The sequence below is a fragment of the Sminthopsis crassicaudata genome, chromosome 2 (genome assembly GCF_048593235.1).
Source record: "Sminthopsis crassicaudata isolate SCR6 chromosome 2, ASM4859323v1, whole genome shotgun sequence".
NCBI lineage: Eukaryota > Metazoa > Chordata > Mammalia > Dasyuromorphia > Dasyuridae > Sminthopsis > Sminthopsis crassicaudata.
Window position 1 is genome coordinate 655043193 of NC_133618.1, and position 18109 is coordinate 655061301.

At 35.6% G+C, this 18109-nt stretch overlaps 1 protein-coding gene across 8 annotated transcripts in view; it reads right to left on the bottom strand.

The window, feature by feature from the left end:
- KAT6B (lysine acetyltransferase 6B) overlaps positions 1-18109 on the bottom strand; it is a 208214-nt gene that overhangs the window by 56905 nt on the left and 133200 nt on the right. For 3 of the 8 annotated variants that reach the window (XM_074296768.1, XM_074296767.1, XM_074296766.1), the window contains exons 5-12: positions 16994-17109; positions 16636-16717; positions 15072-15204; positions 10772-11703; positions 9682-9803; positions 7442-7557; positions 5404-5545; positions 2375-2536 (exon numbers count right to left, since the gene is read on the bottom strand). In XM_074296768.1, the coding sequence (XP_074152869.1) occupies positions 2375-2536; positions 5404-5545; positions 7442-7557; positions 9682-9803; positions 10772-11703; positions 15072-15204; positions 16636-16717; positions 16994-17109 (1805 nt within the window). The remainder of the gene's footprint in view (positions 1-2374; positions 2537-5403; positions 5546-7441; positions 7558-9681; positions 9804-10771; positions 11704-15071; positions 15205-16635; positions 16718-16993; positions 17110-18109) is intronic. The other 5 variants (XM_074296771.1, XM_074296770.1, XM_074296773.1 and 2 more) reach the window with 3 other exon arrangements.

The following is an 18109-nucleotide window of genomic DNA, read 5'->3' on the forward strand; positions in this document are numbered from 1 at the left end:
TTTGAAGGAAATGTTCCTAATGTTAGTGTAAGTAAAGTGGTATCTGAATCACGGGGAGATTTTCTACCAAGCACATTTTATCCTTTGTGTAAAAAATGAAAACATCTGAAAATCACTTAAAGAAAAAATACCTCTAAAGCCCTTCAAACAACAAAGTAGAAACAAACAGAAGAACTCAAAAACATAAACTACAAAATAATTCATAAACATAGGAGAGGAGGGGTTTGGCATTAAGCAAGAATCTCTTACTAAGGATTTAAAAAAAAAATGCCAAAAACTACCCACAGAGGGAGGAAAAAGCTTATGAGATTATAAGATGTGTGGCCACATATTAATCAGGAATGAGACCGATCACAAATTATACTAACTGTATCAAAGAACTAACTCAGAATATCCAAATACTAATGAACCTATTTTAGTCAGTAAATGGTAGGAAAAAAAATCTTTAATACAAATAGAGACTGTGAAGAAAGATTTGTCTACATCTTCTGAATTCTGAGTTTTAAGATCAAGGCTAAGAATTGATTTGACTGTCAGTCTAGGAAGACAAGCAGTCAAACGATCATCTAAGAAACATCTCAACATTCAAAAGTTTTGGAAATAATTTTATTTTGTAATTTTGACTAATTGTCACTTGAGTTACTTTAATCCAGGACTCACACAAAGAAAGAATAGCTATGATTCTACAGTGGCTGAAGCTATAGGTTAATGACTTCGACTGTCATGTTGACCACTAGGAACTGACCAGGGGCAGAGAAGAAAGAGGATGGAGGAAGTCCAAGTATCTGCTGTTAGAGAGGTTGAGTCAGGTCAGGGAATAAAGTAAGGATAGTGTTGATCCAGTGTTGAAAGAGTGCTAGGCCATCAAGGGACACAGCAGCTCATGGACAGATAAAAAGAAAATGAGAAGGGAGCTTGGAATTATGGAATAGTGGCAGGAGATGAAACTCAAGATGTAACCCAGGAAAAAAAAAGAGGACGCATGGTGAGACAGCTGTGCCTGTGGGGGACAGGGGGTGACTAGTAAATAAATGCACAGATGAGCAGAGCACTTGACACCTCAGGGTCAGAATTAAAGGGACAGAGTGGGCAGTGGGAGATGCAATAGGCAATCACTGCTTTAGCCTGAAAAAACCAGATTTCTCACACAGATGAGATTCTCTTGGAGCAACAGTATATCATATAAAAAAGAATGAATAAAGGTTTCTTGTTTACATTCTCCTGGGCAGGTGTAGCATGTTCAAAGATAAAGAATATGAGGCATATAAATATACAAAATAAATTTACAGTGACTTGAAGGATGCAAGTGTTTGAACTGAGCTATTATGGGACCTAGAAATTCACGGAGATGGGGCCTGGTGGAGGACAGGAGAAGAGCATTTGAGGCATGGAGTCAGCCTATGCCAAGAAATGCTGCATTCTTGAAAAGCAAAGAGGTTACTTTAGCTCTAGCACAGTGTGATGGGGAGTAATATGTCATCTAGAGAAAATGGAGAAAATTGCAAGAAGACTTTGCTTATTTGTATTTTATTCTAAACGCAATAGGGAGCCACTGAAACTTCTTGAGCAGAAAATCCCAGGAGATCAAGCCTAAACTTGAGACCTTCAAAGTAGAAGAGACCACTTAGTGAAAGTGATGGAAAGGGCCCTGAAAATGACAGTGTGGAACAAGAAGCATTTCTTTTCCATCTTGATCCAGCAAGTTGGGGAGCAGGAAAGAAAATCAAGTCAACACCAAGATGAAGGAGTTTAAGGAGAAAACCAGATTTCTGCAGCTTCAAGGAGGTGGACACAAGGAGCAGAGAGAAAGAGACATTTGAAAAAATAAGGGAGCAAGATCTATGAAGAAAAATAAGAAGATGAGGGTGGATTAGGAAGGGATGAAGGAGGGCTAGAGCTGACAAGGGAGGGCATGAGAAACATAATGGAACAAGACAAACAGTAAACATTCCTTCGAAGTAACTGATTCTCTTCTCTTGTGAATTTTGAGGCCCTCAGTGAAAGGGAAGGAGAAGACAGCCTTCCAGGTAACACTGAAATGTGCCAGAGAAGACAGAGTTTTAGACCCCACTTCAAAAGACAGAAGTTTGTGTTGACTTAGCATGGAAAACAGTGACAAAAACTTCAGGTGAAGTGCTCTCAAGTCTGCAGGCCACACCTGAAACAGTGGATGAAACTTGAAGGACAGACCAGCAGTGCTGGCAAAGTACCTCCCTCATCTCTCTTGAAGAGTCCCTGTTTGGGACATGTTGGCCTTTCAGAAACAGCTATCACGTCTTCAAGTTACAATTGTGGGAAACCTTACCAAAAGAGAGAGCTTCAACACATAATACTTTTGAAAAAGGAAAGGAAAGCATAGTAACTTCTGTTTTACCTTAGAGAAGTATCCAACGAGATGACAGCCCTTTTCATCATTTTTTGTCAAAACATAAAAAAGGAACGGCTCAACATCATAATACAAGGTTTTGTGGTCCAGGAAGAGCTTGGCTAACAAGCAAAGATTTTGGCAATAAATTTTGCTCACATTCCCATCAACCTAGAAAAAGAAACAGACAATATTATTAAGCACAAAAAGTACCATTGAACATAATGCTGTTTTTTGTTTAAAGTATTTTAGGAAGTACATAATTGTATTTCCACATTCCAAATTACAAGATGAAAACACTCCATTAAGCAAGCACAAGGTTAACTCTATTAACTCTAGAAGAGAAATTATCTAGCATCTCCTACTCTTCACATTTGTAGTTTCTTCTCAAACTAGTTTACTGTAATGCAAACCACTGGCTAGATATCAATTTTGGCTTTTTATTTTTTATGGTTCAAAAATGATACAAATATGCCCCCCCTTATCTGAACCAAACACATCTAAATTACAGGAAATGTAAACACATCAAAATACTTTCAAGGAAGTTAATCTCTATGCTATTTCCAAAATGGGTTTCACACCAAAATGAAATAAATGAACTATATTATTCTGATTCCCTGAGGGGTAGATTCACAAAAAAAGACCTCCATTTTGGTTTTCATCCCAAGCATCATTTCAAATATAATTGGAAAAGATAAAACTTCTATTCTGGGAATAATACTGCAGAGAAAGTGAGATGAATTTCAACCCAGAATAAGTACCGTGATTACAGTCTACTTCTGTTCAAAATAAAAAGAATCATGCTGGGATACTGACGGTTATGGACAGGAGGCTAGACAAGGGTGCCAATTTCTTAGATCAAATGGAGTTACAAATTTCCCCAGCATCGTTCTTGAGAGAAATGGCTATTTGCTAACCAGAGGTCTTTAAACAATGAACTGGACCATCCTGTGGTCTCCAGTGGACCATATAAACTCTCACACTGCAGGATTATTTTTAGAACTCCTATAATAGGTTCCTTTGGAGAAGACCCAGCTCATATACAGAGCGACATAATCAGATATAAGTATTAGACATCAGGCATAAAGGAAATGATTTGCTCCTTAACTAAAGGAGGTTTTATTTATATGGCTGGACAGCTCTTTCTTTGGCAGTATAATACAGAAAAAAAGTATGCTAGACTGAAATCTAAGCTCTCCTCTATAAGATGACTATAATAATAATATTTATACTCCTGATCAAGCTGCATAACCTTAAAACACTATAGAAATGTGGCTGCAAGTTGCTCCTGAAAAAATCTGAAAGGTTCCTCCCACTGACTTAAATGACTTAATATATAGAAAGCAGTTTGTAAATAGTAAAGTTCTTTGTGCTATTGAGTACCATTAATGCATATAGGGGGAAGCATCTTCCTTGGAACAGAATCCGACTTCCTTCCTCCTTAATTTCTTCAGATATCCTGGGACCTCTTATCTCTCTTTGTCTCTCCTATTCCATTTTATAGCACATTACTCTCCATTACAATTTAAAGTCCTATCCCTAGGATTAACTATGCTAACACTATACTCTACCACAGCCCTTAATCCTTTACTTCCTTTATATACTGATATTCATACTTTTACAAAATCTCAATTCTGGGTTATCTTTACCTGTGATTTCCTTTTAAACCTTTTATCTAAGGAATCTGCTTCAGAGTTCCCTCTCTCCACTTTCTCATTATATACAGACAAAGCCCTAGAAATGTTTACTCCTTCATGTAATAAAACTTCCACCTTGGGCTTTCCCTCCCACCACTTCCCTTCTCACTGGTAAATGCCTCTCTTGGTCCATTTTACTCCTTAGTTAGCTTCTTGATAACCCAGCTCCCCTACAATTCAATCCCTCTAATCCATCCCTCAACTGAAATTCTTCTTTCCAAAGTTACCAACAACCTTTTAACTAAGTCAGTTTTCCTTTCTTCAAGTCTCATCCCATTAGACTTCTCTGAAAATGCTTATGAGGTTAGCTACAACTCCCTCTGGGATATTCTCCTCTCCCTTGGCTTCTAAGATACTATTCTCTCTTGATCATTGATTATTCTCTAACCTTTCTGGTCACTCACTCTAAGTCTCCTTGAAAGTCATTCAGATCCTGCCAGTTAAATATGGGTTTCCACAAAGGTGCTGTCTTGAGTCATCTTTTTTTTTCTCTCTCTATAATCTCTTGGTGATTCTATCAGCTCCAATAAGTTCAATTATCATCTCCATAGGAATTAGTCAATCTCTCTCACATTCCCTCTTTCTTCCTTCCTCTCCACCAACTCCAGTTAAGTCTGCTATACACATCCAATTGAAAGTACAACTGGAATCTCCAACTCATTATATCCTTCAAACCTCCCTATTTTTTTGAAATCTTAAAAACAGACTTAAATTTTTTTTTTCTCTATTAAGTCAACTCTGAAAAGATCAAATATCTTTTTTTAAAAGCCCAAGTTTCTCGCCCCATAATCACATGGGCTTATTGTAACCAACAGAATTCTACTGGGGTGGCCATCCACGGACATGAGAGAGCTTCTATCAGCTGCAGCATTCTTGTCAAGAAGGCCACATTGTTTGCCAAGAAATGGATGGGAATACAGGTGGCTGGGGATAAGGGAGATGTCTACAGCTGCATAACTCTCTAGACAGGAAAATATCTTCAAAGGCAACATTAACCAGAGATTTGCCACAGCTGCTGGCTAAGGCTAATTTCTATCACCAAAGAAGCAATTAATGGAGAGACTATTGAGGTCACAAATTCACTGGCGAATTTGATTTTTTGCGGACATGAATTATTAATTATTTCAGGAAAGGAAAAAAGTCACCATGATGGTAAAAAGGTATTTCAGCAGTTGGGAAGAAGTGGCTTAAAAGCAAGAACTCCTCCAAAAAGTGGAAAAGTTTCCAATGGAGAAAAATATGAATCTTAATATCAAAATGCTATATAACTTTTGCATTCTAGAAGGCAAACACATGTTTAAATTTGTTTGAAAATGGGGTTTTCATTTTACGCATGCCTACCTCAAACACTGACAGATCTTTCCTCCTGTAGATTTCATTTGCTGGAGGATGAAACCATCCACATTTCTTTGAGTGCCTTAACAAAATGTTTTTACTTTTCATGTATTTAAGACAGAATTCACACAGGTAAAGCTTTGGTAATCTGTTGAAGTTTAAAAATCAGAGAGTTAGAATTTTAGGTCATTTTAAAAATGAAATATTGTTCAATTTTTCTAAAGGTTTTCTATACTATAGTGTAAATAAATAATACCCAGATAAAGAAAATGAAGTAAAGGAAATGTTAACTCATTTATGACATAGCCAATAATATTTGCCATCTCTACTATCCAAACTAAATATTGTCTTAGAAATGTTTTAGACAAAAGAATTTTTGCAGATTTGAAGTCAACTTAACTAAATCTTAGCCAGAAGGGCAGCACTGAGTCAGAGGCCAGTTTCTGGCAATAATGACACTCTTTATCAAATTCCAACATTAATGTTCTTATTAGCTTAAAAAGGTCAATGGCGGAAATATGATTGTTTTTAACTTAGGGAATGGCCATAAATTAATTTATTAAATACTGTGTATAACTTACAAGGTTAAGGAGGTTCTAGAACTGAAAAGTCTTTATTTCCATAACTAGAGAAGATAACTTTTCCTGATTTGGTTTACTACAAAGAAGGAAAAGTAAAAATCCAAAGGCCAGAATTTATTTTATAGTTTTACCACTGATTTTTCCTGTGACTATGGACAAGTTTTCTCTCCCTCCAGATCATTATTACTTACCTTGCAAATATAAACAATCATAGTTCTTGTACTCTTACCTCCAATACAAGGGTATCCCTAGTTCTGAACAAAAAGCACTTTTAATAGGGGGTTCAAGAATTATGAGATAAGAGGGATATAAATAGTAGCAATTTCAAAGCTTGTACTTAACATGGTAACTTTTACATATGATTACCCTTATGTCAAGAGTGGAAAAATTAAGAGATAGATGAGTTTATTACAATTGTCTAAGATAACACTATCAGTAAATGGAAGCCAGGAAGAAAAGTCAGATCTTTTCATTCACTTTGATGCTTTAAGTAGTAGTATACACACTTCTGGTTCATTCCAATTAGGTGATTAAGGAGATGCTGAAGGTGAAAGAAATAAAGTAGAAATCCAGAAAGAACACAAGCTTGTTTTTATTGGAAGTTCTTAAAGAGTATGAATTAAGAAATACAAGTATATTACTAGGGCATAAACAGACAAATGGCTGTTTGGTCCTGTTCTCTCAGCAGCCAGCTCCTGATTAATACAAATAATAAATTCCCAGAAGTGGTCACATTATTTGAATTTGCATTGAATACTTTCATTGGTCTGAAACAAATGATTATATGTTATATAACTATAACTATGACTAATGCAAATTCAAATACATGTGACCATTTTAGGACATTTATTATTCATACTAAACAGAAACTAGCAGCAGTTATTTAGTAGTCTTAAAGTTCAACATATTTCAATGTTTTCTCTTAAATTACTTGACCAAAAATAGTTCCAGGAATAAAAACTGGGCAAGGTGTTTAATACTGCTCTTTCCTCAGATTTTTTTTGTGCTACATCTCTAAAAGAGCAAATTAAAAATATGAAATTATGTGTACACATGCATATAGTGTATGTATGTATGATGTGTGCATAATGTGTATGTTTAAGTATTCCAATTAGAAAGGGAAATCTGGTGGTAAACATGCCTTCAAGGATTTTTCCAAGGGCAAAAAAAATTTTCATACATTGTTTCATGTCAAAGAGATACGTGTCCAATCAATCATAGAAAGAATATGGTCCTGTAGACAGAAGACATGGTTTACAATGAATTTGTAAAAAGTAAATACAAATCATTTAAATAAGATTTTTGAATATTAAAAAGGGTATCAGGAGAGACAGGCAAACTGTTAAGAATCAATTACTAAATTTGCTTTGGTTTTCTATAGGCATCTACTTTCTTAAAATCATGGTGCTGCTTCTTTTGTTTAAACAAAGTATTATTTATTGATTAAGGCTATTCTATACTACCTTGCATATTCCTGTGGATAAGGCGAAGAATACCAGGTTTGGATTTCATACTTTCCAAATTCTATTACTGAAGGATACCGTCCATTGGATTCCACACCATTTTTACACCCTATTTTCTGTTAGGAGAAAGAAAAAGTAAAAAATTTAAATATCAAAAAGGATGAAAAAAAGGAAGGGAGAAAGAAAAAAAAAAAAAAAAAAGGAGGGAAGGAGGGCAGAAGGGAGGAAACATTTATTAAGTGCCCATTATGTTCTAGGAATTGTGCTAAGAACTTTATAAATATAATTTCATTTGATCCTCATAACTTCCCTGGGAGGCAGGCAATTAAAATAAAGAAGAGATTTTTTCATTTATCTGAGTTTTTCTTAAAAATTTGCTGATGTCAATTTTAAAAGAATGAAGAACATGATATCCACTATTATTTTTACAAAATTGTCTTCTTGAATTCTCATGCTGTCAAATGTTCTTTTGAAGTTATAATGAATTTGATTCATATTGCCCACGACACTACAATGGGAAAGAAAAAACAATTGCTACCTAAGGAAAAAATTTCAAGGTGTTCTGTTGTAATGCTAATGTTGTATTAAATAGGTGCCAAAGGATGCCAACATATATTAAATAAGATAAACTGATATAATGATGTGGCTGATATCATATATATCTATGTTAGGCAAATCAATTTCAAGGGAATCTAATAGATTCTAACCAGAGCTACTTTCATAAGAGTACAGATTAACAAAATTTGAACTAGTTTTAGGGAAAATTTAACCAAAGAGACAGTAATACCATAGTTTGAGGAGGGACAAGGTGAAAAAAAAAATTAAAGAGTAGTTTAAGAGTATAAAAAAAGACTTCCAATCACTGTGATAAGGCAGAAATCACATAAGCAAATTAGGAAAATATAAACCAAATAATGAAACCTAGGAATAATAATAATAGTTTAATGAAACAAAAGAATATATATGAAGGAGAAATTATGGAGAAAAGTCTAACCTTAACAAGGCATGTGCTACAAGGATTCATTTGAACTCTTAAGAGGCAGTAGTGACAAAGTGTGTAGATTGTGAGATTTGGAAAATCCTGCCTGATACTCTTTTGTTTCCAGCCTACTGATCAAACTGGGATAAGAATAGCACCTTTTTCATGGAGTTGTAAGAATCAAAATGAAACAGGAAGCAGTATGCAAACCTTAGAATGCTACATAAATGTTAGGTATTATTATCTGAAAATAAAAACTGGCAGGTGGCAATATAAACATACACTACGCAGTGAGTGGACCACAGTTTGCAATCCTAATACCAAATTCTAAAACTGATGTATGACAAGTGTCAGTCCCTGGCTAGGCAGTAACAAATTATGGGACAGTGTGAAGACCTGATTTCTGCTGCTCCAACTGTGCTGGCTGAGGCTCTCTGTACCTTCCCTTCCTCCTCTGAAAAGGAGAATAATTACATGGGAACTACTTATATCCTAGAGCTACTGCACAGAAAAAACTCTGTAAACTCTAAAGCATTAAGTATAGGTGTGAGCTGAGATTATTATTTAGTAAATTGTCATAAAGTACACTCTTGCAATACATATTAAATCCAAAGAAAAATGGATATAAGGGCACTTTTCATAGTGATCTCTCTGTCAGTACTGAAGTGGCACCTCTACTATGGAGGCTTTGGTGTTTAAGATTTAATACCCTCTCTTTCCCCTAGTAAAGAGGAACCAGTAAACTGATGTTCACCTTTAAAGCTTTGTCTCGTATATCACTTCTCTGACCTCCTTCAACAGACTGGCAGAGGGTTCCGATCTACTCTGACAGTGTCAGCAATAAATCACCATTCACACAAAAAACACCAAAGAACATTTTATTTTAAATTATAGCAGAGGTTGAAGATAATTATCTTGGAGGGGAAAAAAATGTCAAAAGTTGAACCTTCAATTTCAAAATGCCCAAGACGTGCTGGCTGATACAATGGATATGGCCTTAGGCTTGAAGACTTGCCTCAACTCTGGTTCTGATGCTCCCCACTTCTGTGACGCTAGCAAGTGATTTCAATTGTGCCTCAGTTTCCTCATCTGTAAAATGGGGCAGAATAACTTCCCTACCTCCCAGGGCTGTGAGAAGTATCAAATGAGACTTTGTAACATCCTTATAGCAGGGGTTGGCACATGACAGACATGAGACAACATGCACTTCGATTGTTGTCATCGCACATTTGTGGATGAGGAGATACTGCCCACACCTTACCTCCAAGGAAAGTTCCTGTGCCTGTTTAAAGACATCCAAATCTTCTTCTGTAACAGAATCCTTGCTTCCAACCACATTTACATCTGTCCCTTCTTGTTTGATGCTGATTTTGATTTCAGTATCTGTTATTAAAAACCAGCAGAAAGTGTACTCACTGAAAGGAATCTTTAAACTACCAGAATGACATTCACTCAGCATAAGAAGCATTTTGGAACTTTCTAACTTGTCCTTTTGTTTTGATGTATACAATTTTACTGTTGGTACAAGCACAGAGATTCAGGAACTCTTTTACCCTCCTTTTACCTGTTTTCTCCAAACTTTGCTTGGACTGACCAGTATCTTTCCCGGTTTTTTTTCCTACCTTAATAATTTCGGGGCATAACATAGGAAATGATTCTGGGATCAGTGGCTATACAGATCTTTCTTTACAAACTTCCAATATTAGCTTTTAAATAAACAACTCTAATACTCCCTTAAATGGCTAATTTAGGGAAAAGTTGCAAAAATCAAAAGATGTCAAACTGTTAGCTGAAATTTATAAAAACATTTTTCTTAAAAAAAACCAAAACCAAAACCAAACCAAACAAAACACACCATACCCCAAAGTACATTTCATGTTATCACAGATGAAATTTCCTTGAGATTGAAGTAGGATGGAATTTGTCATGAAAAGACAATGGAATAGAGAAAGATGCTGAGCTGAAGTGCACGCCTGGAAGCAGCAGCAGTCCCAGGAGCCTCTGAGGAGAAGGCACAGGGCAGCAGCAAGGACAGATGCTATTCATGCAGTACTACTACAAAGCCATAAGTTATGCACTAAGAGCATGGGGGTGGGGTGGGAGTCCTTGTGTCACTAGAGATGGAAATAAATAATAGAATGTATGAAAGTATTAGTTGGACAAACATTTTGGAGGTTTAGTTAGCGGCAGGAAAAGGTCTACATTTCATTGCTTCTTTATGAAAGTGAAGTCAGAACAAGAGAAATAGCTAAGGCCTATGTGACAAATAAGAACTAGTTGATTATTTTTTTTTTCAGTGGGGAGGAGAGGGACAGGATGTAGTTTGGTTGGAGCTTTGACCTTTTGCTTACCATCATCCTGATCAGGTTTAATCCTTCCGTCTGCCAAGCTCCCCTTCCCTGGTGAGGGGGTCCCCATCTGAGGGGTCACTTTATACTTTAATTTGCCTATCATCCTGTGCTTTTTAAGGAAAGTTGTTCGCTTGAAGTGGGCAATTGCTTTAAAAATACATCCTCTAGACAGTCCCCAGCCAGAGGACATGGAGGAGTGAGAAATAAACCTACTTCTATTATCTTTCTTCCCATAGAAATGGGCACTAGATTTTGTTGTGGAAGAGAATTCAGGTTTACGACGCAAGCGTTTGGGTGGTGCATAACTTGGGTGTCCCTTTTTTCGAGACTGTCCCTGAGCAGTATAAATATGAGAAAGTCCATCAAAAAGTCCCTTCAGCTGACTGTGATTAGTAAGACTGCTAAAGGAGCGCCCACTTGATTGACTAGAAGAACTCTGGGGAGAATTAGAAGTGGAGGTGCTGGATTTTTGTGAACTGGGGCTCTGACCAGAGATGGGGATTAAGGGTGGAAGTGAAGAAGGTGGAGGTTTTAGCTTTTGTGTGGTACCTGTAGCCAACACATGAGAAGTGCATGACTGTTTCTGGGAGACCTTTTTCCTTGGACGATAGTGCTTTGAAAAGTCTATTATTTCACCTCGTGATCTGCGACCATCGGGTGATGGTGTAAAAAACTTAGTAAGGCCATCAATGAGCCCTTTGGTTTTCTTGTTAACTTTAAGTGTAGAGGCAGATATGTAGGTGGAGGTGGTGGTGATTTTGGTGGTGGCACCAGGCCGAGTGGGGTCTGTAACAGCCAATCTGCTGCTTGAGTCCTTCACAGATGCAGCATGACCAGATGAAGGTGTGGTACAGACTTTAGTCTTTTGACCCCTACCAGGTGACCCCCTTCCTGTGAATGCATTCGTGGATCCTTCATCACTGGTTACAGACCTAGGTAAAAGGTTGGAAAACAAAATCAATATTAAAAGTAACAAGTCACACAAATTGTAACCAATAATTCTAATACAATCTATATGTTACTTCATGTGATCAAGATTAAAAAAAACAAAACAAAACAAACAAACAACCTAATGATAGTGAAAACATTTTCTGCATCACTAGCCAGACATTTCTGTGAATGCAAAGGTGAACAACAGTCAAGCACCATGATTGTTCGGAGAACTTATATATGCAAGAAGAAAAGAAAATCTTCAGCATATATGACAATAGAAAAAAGGGTAATATAAGTAAAACTAATTTTAAGCAGGTTGACGATAACTACACTTTAATTTTCACTAAATAGAAAGCTATGCTTTCTATTATTACAAAATTTGATATTTTCATTTCTTTGAACTATCTTTATTATAGTATTAAGGAATGTAGATAAGTTCCCCAAAAGCAAAAGACTTGAGTTATGAACAGTAAACAGTGATTTAAAAACTATTTTGATTACTCTGCATAATTTGAATGTGTCCATCCAATTATTACTTTAAAACAAATCAGTCATTAAAAGATTAAAAATGATAAATAATGTCTATTCCGGACAAGAAAACCACCAAACTCCCTTTGGGAAGAAAATTAATCACAGCACAAAATGTTGATTTAAAAAAACAGATAAATAAGAGCAGAAAACTCTGAAGTAATTTTCAAAGAGAAGCAAACTACAGAAAAGCAGACATGACACAGACGATCTGATGGGGTAATCCATTTCCAAAGATTATTTCCTCACACCTGGCATCGTGTGATTCGTAAAGATCTATGTCAACAACACTACTGTGCACATGAACAGCAATTTATAATTAGTTCCACTTTATATAATGGTGGGGTTATTCTATCCCACAACAAATCTGCTGTCAAATATATAAACACAGCTAAGCAATTAGTAAAAGGTAATGTGAATGCCTAAGTTTTACTCTTTAAAAAAGTTTTTTATTGATATTTCTCACATCATAAAGGCTTACTCTAAAAGAATGACTGCTTTAGGTGGAGACTAGAGAACAAAGGGATTGATACCCAATAGAGCACTGAAGCATCATTTTTTTTTTTTTAATGGAAATAACTGCAAATATAATTCAAGGGGAAAAATACTTATGAACCACCTACTATGTGCACTTCAGGCCTGGGGAATGACTTGTGTAAAGGCACTGAGAGAAGATGGAAAGTGCTACACCAGACACAGATACTAGGTCAGACCACCGAGGCTATTTAGGTCAACTCACTCCTTCTACATAGGAGCAAACTGAGCCTCAGAGAAGTGTTAAGTGACTAGCCCAAGTCCCCACTGACAGTTATAAACAGAATAGAGATTTTGTCCCAGGACCTGGGAAGGAACATCCAGCACTCTTTCCACTGTACGCACAGTGCCTCACAGCACTAAAGTATCTGAAGGGGAATGACATGAAGTCACGTCTGGAAAGGTAAAGAGAAACGTGGAGGGCTTTCAAGCCCACATTGATGGCATTTTGTCCTACAGGCAACAGGAAATTACTGAAAAACTGGAGGCATTGGGGAGGAGAGGGTGAGAGAGAACATGGTCATGTGTTTTACAGTCATCAATTGCATAGCAATGTAGAGAGCAGTTTATAGAGAATCAGGATGGGAGGATCAGGGAACAATGAGGAAGCTCTTGCAATAAACCAGGCAACAGAAGATGAGCGTTTAAACTATAGCTGTCTGAGTGAAGAAAACAATACATTTTCTCCCCTATCCAAAAGAAAGTTGCACTAAGTTTTTTATCATTGGAAATGAGAAGATAAAATGAATAAATTCTAATGGTTGAAGATGGGAACAGCCTAGGACTTCTGTTTAAATTTAATTAATCTAAAAAGTGTTCTGGATTCTAACAATGGTCCTTTATTTGACTGTTCCTCTAAAATCAAATATAGGTAATGCTGAAGATCATTTTTAGTACTGAAAAATATAATGAGAGTGCAAGATAACCCCCAAATTTGAGCTGGAAATCTGGAATAGATTTCCCAAATTAATCTCCCTCCTTGAAATAAGTAGATTTTAAAATATTATTATTCAATATTAAGCTGCTACTTTGAACTTCTAAAAGATTTCAATAAGTGGAGACACTGGCTTATTTTTAAAGATTCTAAGAACTCATGAGGCAGTTTTCTACCAAATTAGGACTGGTGCCAAACATAATTTTCCATTATAAACTTTCTTTAAGAAGATGAGATACTATTTTTTTTTTAAAACTTGTAGTCTTAGCATACAGTCTCATTTAGGGAACAATAGTTTTGAAAGATGAATGTAAAAACATATAATTTATGCTTCATATGATGCTAACATAAGGAAGATTTTCTTCAAAATCTATTACATTTACCTCTAGAATCTGGCAAAAACTACATTCAGAGGAAAAGTCAATGGATTCTAATAAAGTCTCCTGAAAATTACTAACTATGCTGAATGAATCCCAAATGTAATCAAGACAGAAGAGTAGACACGACAGCTCATGAGTAAAAAGATTTTGACACTGCTTCCTGTTCTTAGCCTTTATAAAGTGCCAATTGTTCCCTATGATCAAATTTCCTACATAGAATAATATTCTAACAAGTGAGGCACTTAACCTAAGAAAAGGCAGATCCTTTATAGGAAAAATAAGTTTTTTTTTTAAAAAGCCACTACCTGTTCATGTGAAATTCCTAACAACAACAACACCAACAACAAAAAAAAAAAAATCAGACCAAGTCAACATGAGAATTTGGAAACAAAACTAGAATGCCATAAAATAAAGATATCTTTACTAAAAACTTAGCCATGTTTTGGAAGCCATGTTTTCATCTTGAAACTAAAACCAGACAAGATTTCAGGGAACTTAAAACAAAGAATGATGTCCCAAGTGGTTCTGTCTAGCTCTCTGATCATTCTGGATCTGCTGTGATGAATTTGAAGCTTTCTGGAAAATGTATTTGTGAGAATTAGGCTCAGAAGCAGGAAGCCTTTAAAAAATAGTATTTGCTGTAAGAATGGCCTAAGTTCAGATAATGACTTTGATTTAAAATGTATGCAATATTTATAGAATTATGTTCTTCCCCTATTCATCCAGTGATAAAGCAATCTAATCAATGCAGCTTATTTTATTACACCTTCTTGAACTAATATTACTTAGGCCTTATGATTTTTGCCAAAAGAAGGTCACAAAAATGCCAACTATACTTATATTTGTTATTTCCAAAATTATTTCATAGTTTATACACAAAGCATTAGGCACTGACGATGAAATAAAGTGATGAAGACTAAAGTGGTCATGTTATCATGTTAATCTATCTTGGATCCCCAAAGAGTAATATTCTCATAAGAATTCAACCTACAACATTCGTTGTTTTAGTTTATTTTTCGGTCGTCCAATAGGTTTTGCATATCGTCGTTTAATTTGTGCAGCTTTCTCATGAAGGAGTTTTCTTCCCTTTTTCTTTGGTCTGCAGACTTGGCAAATCCACATCCCTAGATATTTATATATTAGAAAAAAATAAATATATCTTGTTTTAGGTTGTTGATATTACATATTGACTATCATTTTAACATGTTGCACACAAGTTGATTGATGTGGGAAGCTTTTACTCCAGGAAAATTGGAAAAAAGAACACTTATCCTTTCTTACATTTTTGAGAAACCACTATCAAGTTAATTTCCCCAGTGTGAAAAAACAAATAGGAAAGAGATGGTAACAGTCTGTCCTTACATGAAAAGGCCTTCATAGTCTACTTTCCAATGTCTTATGTCTTCTTCCCAAATTTATCCTATTTCCCAACCTGCCTCTCTCATCAGAAATTAAAAGCCTTTAGACAATAGAAATTGTCTATTTATGATTAATGAATTTACATAGCTATCTGCTTTATTACTGAAAATTACAAACAAAATAAGTTTGCATTTATATATTACAAAATGGGAAAGTAAAGCCTTCAACAGGAAGGCTAGGCTAAGCCACCACCTATGTATCTCTCTATGACAGAGGACCATTCATGTCCTATGAGCCAGATCTGGGCATAAGTGTTTTGGTATGTCTTCTGATCTAGACTCAGAGAACAAGAGTTCACCCATTTGATACCTACAAAACCTTGGATATATGATTTAACTATTCTGGGCCTCAGTTTTCTTATTTATAATCTGCAGCCTCTGTAATCTCTTTTGGCTCAAATCTATGATCCTAAAATATCAGCTAATTGATTGGAAATTTCAGTACCTCTTTACTTTGCAGAAACCAAAGACACAATTACACTGTCATCACTAATATGAGAAGATATTTAAAGTCTTATTAAGGCCCCAGATTTAGAACCTCAAAGTTCAGGAGATTCTTGGAGGTTATCTCAATGCTTTCCTTTCAAGCTAGAGATGACAAATAGCTTCCTCCAGTTGCCAGGTACTACGGAGCAGAACTGGAACTGGAGAGGAAGCCCTCTGACTTCCAATCCAGCATCTCTTTCAGTGGCCCACGCCTCCCAATGCTCCTCTAGGTGGGCAACATAGAACAGCTCTGTACTTTCAACCTTGAGAAAGTAATTCTTGACCAATAAAACTCTCAACTTTCACAAAAAACCATCTTGCCTAATCAATATGCTGATTTGAGACATTTTTGGGAGAGCAAGGAAATAGTTTTAAGGCAGCAATTCAAGATTTGCTCTCACAACTACAAGGAGCTTTTTGGGGGGATTCCCTTTTCTTAATTATAATGGACTTAATAAGTATATTGGTCATATCACTACCGATGATGCTCATACCCCCATTCCATTCCAAAGGTAGAATAATAGGTAAATGGAGTAAACTGTGTAATTAAGAATGACTTAAGCCTATTTCTGAGAAATCAAACATAAAGATGATTCTAGTGAATGCCTATTAAACTTTTAAAGAAAGATTTCAAAGATTTTAAAAGTTCACCTTTTGGCATTCTGGAAAGCGGTGGGTCACAGCATTCCATGTGGAACCCTCTATCGCAAGAATCACAAAAAAGCATATTATCCTGTAATGCAACACAAAATAAGTTGAACAATGGCTAACCCAATTGAAAAATGTCATTCAAACAATGTATTACCAAATTAACAACAATCAACAAAACTAGTCTAAGTATTATGGTATCTCCATGCATTCTGGAATGAAAAAGAAAAATATCAATAAATTATAGCAGTGAAACATTTAAAGTGAAAAGCAGCTACTTGTCTACAGATTTTCCCCTCTCCCACTCACAAAAAAGTGAATACTAATAAAAGATCATTTAACTATTAAAATATGAACTTACTGCATTTTTGCCTTGGATTCTACATGCACTACATGTCTTGCATTCAATACACTGCCATCTTAAGGCCTTTACATTTGTTGTTAATTCTGGACAGAATTTCAAACATGATGGGTGTCCTATAAAAAAAATGTAAATTGCTTGATGTTAAGAAACTTTTACTACATCCCCTAACTCTAATTTTTGACTCACATTTTTAATGTACACTTAGTAGACAGTCAATGGTGCCAGCCAATGATCAATGTTTAAGACTTTAATAAATTTCTTTTTTTTAAATCACAGAATCATGGGCTGTTTCGTCTTTCCCTTTCCTGGAAAAAGAAATGGGATGACTACACAAATTCTTTCCCATGAAGGAATGCCCATTTATAGTACAATATAAATATTTAGTCAAGGTGTTATTGTTGTTGTTTTTTAATTTGATGAGCATTACAGCTACTATAAATAATAGTCCTTACAAATTTGACAGTGAATATCTGTATCATGCTATCTTCGCTTAGCCTGAACTACTAGTTTTCATAAACCATCACCACCATTTAGATACTGACTGCTTATCAGCTGCACTGCTCTGTAGACAGTGCTCAGAAAAAGGACTCAGGATGATCTTTGAAATCATTCCTTTGGCTGCATGACTAAATCATGAAACCAAAGTCACAGTTGCCTAAGTTTTAAAAGAAGGATAATATGACATAATAAACAAATGATAAAAAGGATAAACATATGTTCAGTAAAGTCTAAGAAATTATGATCAGTTTTTTTTTCATGTACATATGGAATTCAAATATATTATAGACTAAAAATCTCAGGAGCTCAGGAGCAAAAGGGAGGTCACTTAAGTAATTCTCATTCTTCCAAGATTAAAAGACTGGCTAAGAGAATTTTATATGAAACTTAATAAAATTTCATCTTAAAAATATGATCTAAAACAAGGGTATCCAATCAATAAGAAGAGGAGGTAACTGGTGGCTGAAATGGAGGATCAGATTCATTCTTACCAAGGATGTACTACCACTTAAAAAAAAAAAAAAAGTAATTTTAAAGAAATGCTGTTCAATAGACACACCTTGAGACCATAAACACTTGCTTGTATGACTGGAGGCATAAAATTCAAAAGAAACT